Below are 13,415 nucleotides of genomic sequence, written 5' to 3' on the forward strand. Positions count from 1 at the left end.
CATATTTTCTAACTCTAGGGTTGCATACCTTGCCAAAAATCACTGAGAATTATTCTCCCCAGATGGTATCGACCAACCCGACTGGGTCATGGACTATGAGCAGTGATTCTTGATTGTGGTAGTTTTACCAGAAGGGGGTTGCTGGCAGACTTGAGCGCCCTGTGGAAATGTGGGCGTAACAGATGGCAGACATAGTGACAGATGGCGTGACAGATGGCAAGGGGGGAGGGCAGGCCGGACAGGAGACGGTAGAAGACAGAAAGACCACCGACCTGCCTGCGGTGAGAGAGTGAGAGGCCCAAAGACTCAGCTTCATTACGGGAGATACCAATGATCCAAAAAGCCTTGGTTTCCACAGCGTGAAGCCGAGAACGGTCTGAGGCAGGAGCACCAGCCCAGAGGGGAGGGCAGTACTCCATCAGGCTGTGAATGAAAGCTTTGTACGTGGTCAGGAGTAGTGACTGTTTGAAAAGGTAATTATACGTGTTTGGCCAAGTAAAATGAATTAGTTGCTCGTCCCCGCTCGCTTCCTTTTTTTCAGCTGCCTCCTTTTTTGATATTCACTATTTTCTCTCCAGATCTAAAAATAAAAAAAATCAAAACGAACCGATTCATTCATCCTCACGTGTTTCCTTTTTGGAGGCCTATGTTGGTGGGTTGTTTTTTTTTTTTCCTCTCTTTATCAAGTTTACTAAAGATTTTGCGTCGTTTTTTTTATTCTTTTATTTTTCTCATGGGTGTCTGAAACCTAGACCAATAAATTATTTTGTGGTCTCTTATAGATCTCATGCTCACGTCAATTAAATGAAATCAATCAATCAACTCATGAGTTTCTTGTTTGTGAAACTTTTCCCGTAATTTAGGAGTAAATGAGGTTTCGATGCAGGATCTCACTATTGGTGTATAGCTGAGCTTGGCTTGTAAATCTTGTAAATCCTCCCTCTTTCCTTTTCACCCCTTATTCCTTGAGAGTGGATAAAGCTGTTTTGACAGGATAACAGGAGAGGAGGGTAGCTTTGGTAAAATAAAATATATTCATTTTGGGAAATGAGAAAAACAACAGTACAATCGATCACTTGATCGAATGTTTTTCATATCCATGGACATCGCAGCGATTTCCTTTATCTTTGAGGATGGGAAGAAACGAACGCGAACCAATTCAATCAGTTCCGTAACTCGTTACTGATGGTCATGGATCGAGACCCCCCGAGCTGCGCTCACGATCCCAGTTCCTTGGATTCCAAGTCAGGCTGTGATGGAGGGAACAGCGGGTGTCCGAGAGGTGAAGCTGGGATCTGCGGGTTCAGGATCTTGGACGTTCAGAACATTCGTGATGGAGTGGACCGGACGGACCTGGAACCAGGTACGTGGTTTTCTCATGATGGAGTGGACGGGACGGACTTGGAACCAGGTACGGGGTTCTCTCATGATGGAGGGGACGGGACGAACCTGGAACTAGGTACGTGGTTCTTTCGTGATGGAGTGGACGGGACGGACCTGGAACGTAGTTCTCTCATGATGGAGTGGACGGGACGGACCTGGAGCCAGGTACATGGTTAGTCTCGTGATGGAGTGGATGGGACGGACTTGGAACCTGGTACGGGGTTCTGTCGTGATGGAGTGGACGGGACGGACTTGGAACCCGGTTCGTGGTTCTCTCGTGATGGAGTGGATGGGACGGACCTGGAACCAGGTACGGGGTTCTCTCATGATGGAGTGGACGGGACGGACCTGGAACCCGGTACGTAGTTCTCTCATGATGGAGTCGATGGGATGGACTTGGAACCCGGTACGTGGTTCTCATGATGGAGTGGATAGGACGGACTTGGAACCCGGTACGTGGTTCTCTCATGATGGAGTGGACGGGACGGACCTGGAACCCGGTACGTGGTTCTCTCATGGAGTGGACGGGACGGACCTGGAACCCGGTGCGGGGTTCTCTCATGATGGAGGGGACGGGACGGACCTGGCACCCGGTATGGGGTTCTCTCATGATGGAGTGGATGGGACGGACCTGGAACCCGGTACATGGTTAGTTTCGTGATGGAGTGGATGGAACGGACCTGGAACCAGGTGCGGGGTTCTCTCGTGATGGCTTGGACGGAACGGACCTGGAATCAGGTACGGGGTTCTCTCATGATGGAGTGGACGGAACGGACCTGGAACCAGGTACGGGGTTCTCTCATGATGGAGGGGACGGGACGGACCTGGAACCATGTACGTGGTTCTTTCGTGATGGAGTGGACGGGACGGACCTGGAGCCAGGTACATGGTTAGTCTCGTGATGGAGTGGATGGGACGGACTTGGAACCTGGTACGGGGTTCTGTCGTGATGGAGTGGACGGGACGGACTTGGAACCCGGTTCGTGGTTCTCTCGTGATGGAGTGGATGGGACGGACCTGGAACCAGGTACGGGGTTCTCTCATGATGGAGTGGACGGGACGGACCTGGAACCCGGTACGTGGTTCTCTCATGATGGAGTCGATGGGATGGACTTGGAACCCGGTACGTGGTTCTCATGATGGAGTGGATAGGACGGACTTGGAACCCCTCTACGGGGTTCTCTCATGATGGAGTGGACCAGACGGACTTGGAACCCGGTACGTGGTTCTCTCATGATGGAGTGGACGGGACGGACCTGGAACCCGGTACGTGGTTCTCTCATGATGGAGTGGACGGGACGGACCTGGAACCCGGTGCGGGGTTCTCTCATGATGGAGGGGACGGGACGGACCTGGCACCCGGTATGGGGTTCTCTCATGATGGAGTGGATGGGACGGACCTGGAACCCGGTACATGGTTAGTTTCGTGATGGAGTGGATGGAACGGACCTGGAACCAGGTGCGGGGTTCTCTCGTGATGGATTGGACGGAACGGACCTGGAATCAGGTACGGGGTTCTCTCATGATGGAGTGGACGGAACGGACCTGGAACCAGGTACGTGGTTCTCTCATGATGGAGTGGACGGAACGGACCTGGAACCCGGTGCGGGGTTCTCTCATGATGGAGGGGACGGGACGGACCTGGCACCCGGTATGGGGTTCTCTCATGATGGAGTGGATGGGACGGACCTGGAACCCGGTACATGGTTAGTTTCGTGATGGAGTGGATGGAACGGACCTGGAACCAGGTGCGGGGTTCTCTCGTGATGGATTGGACGGAACGGACCTGGAATCAGGTACGGGGTTCTCTCATGATGGAGTGGACGGAACGGACCTGGAACCAGGTACGGGGTTCTCTCTTGATGGAGTGGATGGGACGGACCTGGAACCAGGTACATGGTTCTCTCGTGATGGAGTGGATGGGACGGACCTGGAACCCCTCTACGGGGTTCTCTCATGATGGAGTGGATGGGACTGACCTGGAACCCGGTATGGGGTTCTCTCGTGATGGAGGGGACGGGACGGACCTGGAACCCGGTACGGGGTTCTCTCATGATGGAGTGGACGGGACGGACCTGGAACCCGGTACATGGTTAGTTTCGTGATGGAGTGGATAGAACGGACCTGGAACCAGGTGCGGGGTTCTCTCGTGATGGAGTGGATGGAACGGACCTGGAATCAGGTACGAGGTTCTCTCGTGATGGAGTGGATGGAACGGACCTGGAACCAGGTACGGGGTTAATTTCGTGATGGAGTGGACGGAACGGACCTGGAACCTGGTACGCGGTTAGTTTCGTGATGGAGTGGACGGAACGGACCTGGAACCAGGTATGGGGTTCTCTCTTGATGGAGTGGACAGGACGGACCTGGAACCAGGTACGTGGTTCTCTTGTGATGGAGTGGACGGGACGGACTTGGAACCTGGTACGGGGTTCTGTCGTGATGGAGTGGACGGGACGGACTTGGAACCTGGTACGTGGTTCTATCGTGATGGAGTGGACCCGACGGACTTGGACCCCAGTTCATGGTTCTCTCGTGATGAAGAAACCACATTGATGAATATCTCAGTGAGCAAACTAGACCGGCACTCGATAGAGCGCACACCTCGACCAGGCTGAACAGTTTACATTTTGTATCCCATTGATGGGCAGGATCTACAACCGGACCTGAACCAAAATCAAATCGGCTTATTTTAATAAAGCCATCAATCCAACCCGATCATGACTTTTTGAGATACCGTGCGAGAAATCGTTTTTGACCCGATCTCTTAATTACGAAGAATCATTTTGAAAACGAGAAGGGCACTCGGTAGAGTCCATACCTTCGCCACGTAATACCTGATCTACCTGAACATATCAGACCCAATACATTTTTGAAATATCTTGCTATACAGTACTATATCGTTTTTGGCCCTATCTCTCAATGGTGAATAATCCTCATATCCAGATCCGGATTCAGATCTTCAAAATAGTGTTACGAATTTGCCGGTTAGGACAACCACGCACGACCGCTTCAGCCCAAACGCAGTCGCCCATCCGCCGAAACCCGGCATTCAGTCGTAGCTTCCGCACAACTCTGGAAACCTGCTACGGATGCCCTAACGAATCATAAACTGTCAATATTCTGTCCACGCGGTACTGGGTTAATCGCCGAATCTCGATATACCTAATTATCCGCGCAGACAGAAGTACCGAGAGTTTATACCTCGACGGAACTTGTACGGAAACGAGCCGCTAAGCGCGCTCGTTCCATGTGCAATGCCGAGCGGTTTTAATCGACAAGTTCCGTCGGACCAATTGCCACTTTCATTTGGCTTTAATAGCCAGCTAATTTCCCGAACGCGCCGTGGCAGTCAATGGGAGGAAAATGACTTTGAGTCACTTTGAGTCCACTTTGAGCCTGGATGACCGGAGGCTCACAAGAGGCCGGGCAGGTTACCTTGCCACCTCTTGTGACGGCTCGAAGGTCTTTGGGTCAGTGACCCCTGCTGTCCCTGGCTTGGCCCTCGTGTCGCACGCGCCGGTCGCTTGAGCGGCCTGGCGGCTTGAGCAGCTTGGCGAGCGGTTTGCTCGGTTCTCTTTGGTCGTTCGGCCTTCACTGCGGCCTGGGTGGTCGGGCCTGGCCGGCGACGCGCTCGGAGGGGTGAACGGGTCTTTGCTCTTTCAGAGTTGATGCTGTTTAGGACCAGTTCACTCGTCAGCATCGCTCGACCGTCTCGGAGCCGTCTGCCCGGACCGCGACGCAGCTTGCTCAACTCCGGCTGTTCGACACGATGACTGCAGACGCCAGACAGCGACGAATATCCTTGGGAGCAATGAATATCTCCTTGATCGACACTCGACTCTCCAAGCTTCGCCCGTCTCCCGAATCAGCCGAATCCGTGCTGCCGCCCGTCTCCCGAATCAGCCTCCACCGGTGAACAACCACGACGTGTCTCGATTCCACCCCTTTTATCAGGCCGGCGCCCGCCCCTCACCAGAGGCTGGGCTCCACCTACTTTTCACTTCTGAACTCTCACCCCTTGAGGGAAACCCCATTTTTGACGTCACAGGGTGCTTTCGGGGAAGACCTCCTTTTGATCCGCTTATTCAAATTAGCCGCTCCGCGGCTGTTTGCACACTGTCAGTGTAATGTGGCTTTTACTGTTGCGCAGCGTGTCTGCAACCATCAGCATTTTGCGGCTGTCATTGAGGAGGATGTGATGGTGTTTCTGTTGTTCGGGGATGTTTGTTGAAATAAAAGGTAGAAAAGAATAACGCTACCTCAAGATTCACAGCCCGGCACACGAATAAATCCCTTCACACATTGGTGGGGGAATCCTAACCTGAAACACTTACTTATCGAGATAACTGATCTTCGGGGAACCTGAATGGTGTTTTGTGAATTTCCAAAACCGCAACAATAGATTCAATTCGTCCTTGCCACACACAAAACGTGTCCACCAATTGTCGTCCGAATCAGTCCACAACTTTGAGATATCATGCTATATATCTTGTTTGGCCCGATCTCTCAATGGTGAAGAATCATTGCGGACATTTTGGCTGCATCATGTCATTCTGAGCGAGTGGTTCGTGCTCAGTTATCCCAAGCGAGTGGTTGGTGTTCAGTCTTCCTGAGCGAGTGGTTGGTGCTCAGTCATCCTGAGCGAGTGGTTGGTGCTTAGTCTTCCTGAGCGAGTGGTTCGTGCTCAGTCATCCTGAGTGAGTGGTTGGTGTTCAGTCTTCCTGAGCGAGTGGTTGGTGTTCAGTCTTCCTGAGCGAGTGGTTGGTGCTCAGTCATCCTGAGCGAGTGGTTGGTGCTCAGTCATCCTGAGCGAGTGGTTGGTGCTCAGTCATCCTAAGCGAGTGGTTGGTGCTCAGTCATCCTGAGCGAGTGGTTGGTGCTCAGTCATCCTAAGCGAGTGGTTGGTGCTCAGTCATCCTGAGTGAGTTGTGAAATAACACCTGATTTCGAATCCGTTTGCTGTTTAAACGTGTTTTCTAAATTACCGAGCCAAATTTTTTTCGACCCGTCACACGCAGCTGTTTATAAAGGTTAATGTTCATGAACATATCCCTGAAATGTGTATATAAATGCAGAGTTGTTTTTCGGTTCTGAGATCATTTCGATGAGACGGTATGAATCGTAATTAATGCTCCACCGCATGCTGCTTTCTCTTCCTCTCACCTATCACTGCCTTCCCTTCCCCACCTCCCATCACTTTCCCTCCCTCCTCACTCTCCCCCCCCACCCCCGCCCCCCCCCCCGCTCAGTATTCCCATCAGGAAAGCAATGGGTGGTATTTGCCAGTCAACACTAATAAGTGTGTGTCTCCTCCATAACTCCAAAACTATAAAACCTCGCAGACTGCAACCTTGCATGCATACTAAGAAAACTCCAAGCAATTGCAAGAGTGAAAATTGGGTGTTTGGGTTAATTAAAACACCCCTTTTGAAGATAATTAATGGCTTTATTGAATTGTATCCTTCATCGGGCGATCCACAGCCACATCGCTGTCTGGGATCTTAAGGCGTTTCCTGGGTTACCTCGCTGAGGTCTGAAGCCGCCATGTTTTTTGGCCTGCTCAACCATACCTTGTCTTGGAACAGGCCGCAATGATTTCTTAATGATAAAGTTTTTTTTTTTTTTCACTTTCCTCACTCATATTATCGAATACCTGTTCATCATAGCTATGAATCGCTAGGCATATTGCAGTGCTTATAAATGCCTGGAGACACCAGCGTTCCTGGCTTTATTTCATTTTCACACATGCCATGACCTTGAGAATCTCTTTAACTAAGTAGAATTCCAAAATGTAAGCTCCAGATTTGAAAGCATCAGCAGTTCCAACTCCTAAAAAAATGTGTTGATTTGTCCAATTCGGACATTGCATGGGCGTTTTCAAGTGCATCGTTGTATCGAGGGCAATTGGTAATCGCTTACCAAGCCAAGCGTTCCGTTGGAGTGCTTAAGTCATTTACCGAGCTGCACAGTACAGTTCGTGTCCTGATCGGGAGGTGCATTCGACAGTTACTACAAGGAAGAGATACGTATACGGCACACACAGACGTGGTACATGTGGGTAGATTTGGATCTGTACGGACTCTCCGCAGGTGTGTGGACATGCCATGCCTGTTACGGGTGCCGTGGTGGAAAAGTTTCATCCCATATCTTATGGAGGTTCTTTCAGGTTTTCCTTTGTCCTCGCGCCTGTTTCTAAAGCATTTGGTTATCGGATTTGCTATACAAAAGTTATATGGTTTATCTTTGTGAGTTTCAAAGCAAAATATATTTGATAACACCCAATTTCTGAGCCGTTTGCCGTATTAACGTATTTTCTAAATTACTGACCCAATTTTTTTTCTATGTAGCTGTTTATAAAGAATAATGTTTGTGAACATCTCCCTGAAACGTCAAAATAAATGTAACGTTTTTTGGTGAAAGCTACTCTAGGTTTATGGGTTGTATACAGTACATACTGCAGTTAGTAATCACACTGACTCCAACCTGCCGATTCCCCCAAAATTTCTGATATCGGCCGTGTGCGTGTGTGTGGTCTCCACGTTTGATGGGTGGGTGTCGGAAGGTGAAACGGATATCGGTCAAGGGTGTGTGTGTGTGTGTGTGTGTGTGTGTGTGTGTGTGTGTGTGTGTGTGTGTGTGTGTGTGTGTGTGCGCCGTTGAGGTATCTACATATGTGGGTTTCAGAAAGTGGACTGGAATCCTCCCAGGGCAAGCTCAAAGTATCCACCTTCATTTCAGTAAGGACTCACGATTCATGGACCAAGCTGTGAAGTTTTCTGTTCTCAAAGTTTTGTGCTGAGGGCTCTCTACAGGATAATTACTGAGCCCCGGAGAGCTTCCAACTGTAGTTCGTTTGTAAAATATTCACAGGGATGGTTTGAGTAGTTCCGTGGAGCTTTTAGGATGGTGCGTTGTCCGTCCGTCCGTCCGTCCACAAATACTTGCAACTTCTTCTCAGAAACTACACATAAGATTTCAATGAAATTTGACCACAACCTTCATCACCCATGATGGCATAAAAAAAGGGGTCTGAAGGGGTCTACAAAGGGAGTTTATGGGGGAGGGGGGAGTGGGTCGCCTCCCAAAAGAGGTATTTGCTTTCTTCTCAAATCATGCATGAAATTCAGATGAAACTTGACCACCATCTTCACTACCCGTGATGTACCAAAGTTTGTTCATGACATTTAATAATAATGGGGTCTTAGGGGTTCTACAGGGCGGGGGTTGCCTCCCCAAAATATGTATTTGCTTTCTCCTCTGAAACCACACACACAATTTCGATGAAATTTGACCACAACCTTTCTCAACTGTGATGTACCAAAGCTTATGGCATAAAAAAATGGCATTCCTGGCGTTAAAAAAGTCCATAGGTATTTACTTTCTTCTCCATTATATATTTTGTGGGTCATCCATGCCAACCAGTTGTTGCCTGATTATCTTATCCAGCCACTACCAGGTAAGCACCTAGGGGTATTGCCCCTATGTTTAATATCTCTGTGAGGTTCTTTGTCATCATTCCTGGAGGTCCAGCTATCACTGGTACAACTTTGGCATTCTTCAGCTTCCAGGATCTTCTCACTTCATTCTTTAGGTCTTGGTATTTAGTCATTTTCTTGATTTCTGCATCATTTAGTCCAAAATCACTGCTATTAACACCTCAATAAACAATGCCTTCTTCTCTTTTTTTTTGTACCCAAGTATGGTATCTGGTCGCAATACTTTGTTTTCGATGTTCCCGCTCGATGGGATCATTTGGTCGTATTTGAGCGGGAGGTACTTCCATGTTTTCAGTGATTACTTTTGGTTCATGTTCCCACAAATTTTCTGGAAATGGGACATCAACGTTTTTGCAGATGTGCCGACGGATTACATGATAAACTCTGTTGTGTCGTTTGTACAGCTGTTATGACATGAATTTGTTTTCGTGTGTGTATTCGGTCATTAAGCATAACATATATTGTTCTCTTTACTAACCCCACCTCCACCCCTCATATATCTCTATCTCTCTCTCTCTCTCTCTCTCTCTCTCTCTCTCTCTCTCTCTCTCTCTCTCTCTCTCTCTCTCTCTCTCTCTCTCTCTCTCTCTCTCTCTCTCTCTCTCTCTCTCTCTCTCTCTCTCTCTCTCTCTCTCTCTCTCTTTTTCTCTCTTTTTCCATCTCTCTCTCTCTCTCTCTCTCTCTCTCTCTCTCTCTCTCTCAACCCCCTCCTTTATACCCCCTGTCAGCGAAGTGACCGGTTGTATTTGCTAGTATATAATATATAAAGCTTTCTAAGCACTGACTGACTCACTGACTGTTAATGATCGGTACCTTCCGGGTGACGTAGAAAGCTGAAGTTTTGTGTGCCGATGGACATCGAAGCTTGTACACCGGGAAAAATCACAGAATCGTCGAAAAACATCCATAAATTTTAAAAAAAAGCAGGTACACCAAGAAATATCACAGAACTGTCTGAAAGCATCCGTAAATGAAAAATCAAATGCAGGTGAGTGACCCGAGACAACGGTGAAGCACGGTTCATATGCTTACACAATATGTAAGCATACCCTGCGAGTATAAACACTCTATATCTCGAGTATTTAGTCAAGTATCATCCAAAGTGTATATTTTGTTGAAATTATTGTATGACCTGTGCCACCAATGTTTGTTTTTGAAAATTTTTATTTCGCACTTGGTCTCATTCCAAAAATTTAGCTCAGCTCGGTCCAAAGGGCCCACCAAGCTTCATCGGAATCCGTCCATAACTTTTTGAGATATCCTGTTCACAGAGAAACAGACAAATGGGTGAAAACATAACCTCTGTCCACCTTCAGTGGTGGAGGTAATAAAGGAAGAGCTTAAGATGAGTTTGTTTCAAAGTAACATCTCTGAGTCTGATCTTTATTTAAAGCAGGTTTTGTTTCTCTGCCTATCCTATAGTGGTGGTGAAGGTGGAACGTGAACCTGCAGGTGGTTTTCCCTCACAAGGTAACAATCCATAATAACAATGTACAAGTTGAAGATAATATAACAATGCTGGATGATGGGAATGACCTGACGGGTTGTGGTGAGTTTGGTTTCTGACTCCATTGATGTTGTTATAGATTTAAATCAGGAGCTGAAGGTGAAACTTGAACTTGGGGAGAATTGTTCTTCACAAGGCAAGTCCAGCATGACATTTAACCATTTATTCACAGAATTTAAATTAACTTTTCAATTTATTATTTGTTATTTTATAAGGTCATGGGTGTTGGTGAGGAACAGAAAACCCACTGAAAACCAGCAGGAATTAGTGATTGTTCAGGCCAGAGTAATAGAGGGGATTCGGGGCACAGGATTGTTGGGGTAGAATGGGGGAAAGTCAGCGGTAGAAGAATTTATTATCTAAAACCAGGTCAGAGTGTGAATAAAACAGTGCCAGGAAGGGAGACTGGAAATCGAAATGAACTATGGGAGACAGAAATAGCGAGTAAATTGGAGATCGCACCAAAATACGAGATAAAGAGAAGTAAAATAACTAATGTAGTGACGTAGTGCAGAGTTAGTAGCCATGGCCAGGAGGTTAAGAAGAGAGTTAGAGCAGGCCCTGACTGAGGAGGTGGAAGGACGTGCTGGGGAATGTGAGGTATGCGTGACATACTGGACATATTGGACTCCATGCTGGGAGAGTCAGTGGAGCGGTTTGATCGTGGGCTGGATTCGGTTATTGAGGCCACAAAAGCAAGTTTGGTGTTTGCTTAGTGGTTATGGTTGTGGCTTGGGATCCAAGGGTTCTGAGTTCAAGCCGTGTTGGTGGCTGAATTAACACCAGGTGGTTGACTCAGCCTGTCATCCGTCAGAGGTCGGCAAAATGAGTACCAGTGTAGTAGTGGGGCAGATTAGGTCAATATCCCACAATAATCTTTCAGTTGATGGTACAAGCTCCAAATTTGGTATACATGTGCTCCAGGACCCAATCTCTCAGAAAAGTACGTTACCCACGTCGAAAAACAAAATGGCCACCATTTTTCAAGATGGCCGTCTCATAAAGGAGGAAAAAGGGTTTTCAGTGCTAAACGTCTATAAATAGGAACATGCTATTGATCCAAATGTTAAATAGATTGTATTTTGACTGGAGAAATATATTTTGGCACTAATATTCGAAAATGGTTACCAGTTTTCAAGATGGCGGCCATTGCATGACTTAAAATCAGTACTTTTGTAGCTGTCTTACAAAATTATCACAAATATTGCTGGGCAACATCTGTGATCATGTATTGAGGTGATGCGGTCAAGCTCTATTACATTATGTGAATAAGAGTGATGTTAAAGCACAACCAGGGCACACTGGTGACATCACTGCTGTGAGACTCAGCATGGGGTTCAGTGTTGGCTTATAGTGTACTACTTGTAGCTGGAGTTTACTAACCTAAACTGTAGTTTGTAGTATACTTGAACGTCCCAAATGCTATCTAATAAGCCCCTGTATATATTTCAGCTAGAAGTATAGCTAGTTGTAGTATTGCACTATTAGATAGCCGCGCCTGAATTGACAGGATGTGCCAGCGCGGGAGAGCCGAGCCAAGGGTAACGGCACTTCAGTTACCCGGAAGGTGTACAGATCGCACGGGACTTAAATCGCACTGGATGAACGATCGGGCTAGGTGTAGGGCATTTATATGTATGAACCTAGTTGTATCCCATATCTCAATGTGCTTATGTATTTTGTATGGTTAGGTGGTAAAAGGATAAACCCTCGGCCTTGACCTGTTCAATATGTCCACTAATAATCCGTTGAGTTGTGCTCCTAAAACTGACTGGAGGAAGTGTTACCTCTGTCAGACTGATACAAAAGAAGAGTTGAAGTCTCCCCCAACCCGTTATGAGTGTAGTTCTGATGGTTATTCCATGATAGCAAAAAACCTACCACAATTTCAGGCAATCCACCAGTTACCTATCAGGTTAGACCCATCCAGATTGGATGAAGGAGGTGGTATTGAGGATACACTGAGGCGAAATAGTGCCAAGTACCACCAAAATTGTCGCAAAATGTTTGACAGCTATAAACTTGAGCGTGCCACTAAAAGAGCAGCTGAAATTCAAAATGATCCAGGAGAAGGGCACTCAAAAATGCCAAGAACTAGCATGGAAGTGCAATGGTGTTTCCTATGTGAAAAGATACAACCAAAGTCAAAGTTGCGACAAGCCATGACCATGCAGCTAAATGAGAGGCTTAATGAATGTGATGGCAAGCTTTTGGCTGTCTTGAGCGGTGGAGATGTGGTTGCCCTGGAACTGAAATACCACTACTCTTGCTTAACAGCTCTGCATCATAGAGAGAGGGCACACATTGCAGCCAAGAACAAAGAAAAAGTCCAGTCATCCCAAGAAAAGGAAGTCTTCCCTTTGGTGTTCTCTGAACTTCTTACCTGTGTCATTGAGACAAGAAACAGCAGTGATGGGCCTGTTTCATTTCGACTTGCTAACTTGGTGAGTCTTTACAAGGAAAGACTTGAACAATTTGGAACAGATATACCTGATGTGAACTCTACCAGACTGAAAGAAAAGCTTTTGGCAGAGATACCTGCGTTGGAAACCTGCAAGGATGGATGTGATGTTTATTTGACATTCAAGAAGGATGTAGGTCCTGTCATGTCAGAAGCATCAACCTACTCTGATGCCATCATTCTCGCCAAAGCTGCCAAGATATTGCGGAGGCACATGCTTGATCACAAATGTAAATATGAGGGCAATCTTCATGAGATTTCAGTATACGATTCATTACCTCCAGCTTTGCTCCAATTTGTCTGCATGATTGAGCATGGAGCAGACATAAAGTCTCAACTGAGGTTTGGAGCAACTACAACTGACCTGGCTATGGCTCAGCTCCTTCAATACAACTGCTTTGCCAAACACAAAGAAGGTGCTGCCACACACAGGCATTCCAGAGACAGAGAAACCCCATTTCCAGTCTACATAGGGATGTCTGTTCATGCTAAGATAAGAAAGAGACACCTAGTAGAAATGCTCCATGACCATGGTCTCAGTATTCCATATGATCGAGTACTCGAC

General features: G+C 47.3%; 1 protein-coding gene across 5 annotated transcripts in view; it reads left to right on the forward strand.

Annotated features, from left to right (window-relative positions):
* Positions 1-970: 970 nt before the first annotated feature.
* Positions 971-13,415, forward strand: part of LOC147009953 (uncharacterized) — a 38,872-nt gene continuing 26,427 nt past the window's right edge. For 4 of the 5 annotated variants that reach the window (XM_085863231.1, XM_085863232.1, XM_085863233.1 and 1 more), the window contains exons 1-3: positions 971-1,363; positions 10,305-10,352; positions 10,469-10,525. In XM_085863231.1, the coding sequence (XP_085719357.1) occupies positions 1,186-1,363; positions 10,305-10,352; positions 10,469-10,525 (283 nt within the window). In that variant the 5' untranslated portion in view covers positions 971-1,185. Of the gene's footprint in view, positions 1,364-1,389; positions 3,760-10,304; positions 10,353-10,468; positions 10,526-13,415 lie in introns of those variants that run through there. The other variant, XM_085863229.1, reaches the window with a different exon arrangement.

This window comes from Eptatretus burgeri, chromosome 17 (genome assembly GCF_056783735.1).
Source record: "Eptatretus burgeri isolate ZD-2024b chromosome 17, Ebu_testis_v1, whole genome shotgun sequence".
Taxonomy (NCBI): Eukaryota; Metazoa; Chordata; class Myxini; order Myxiniformes; family Myxinidae; genus Eptatretus; species Eptatretus burgeri.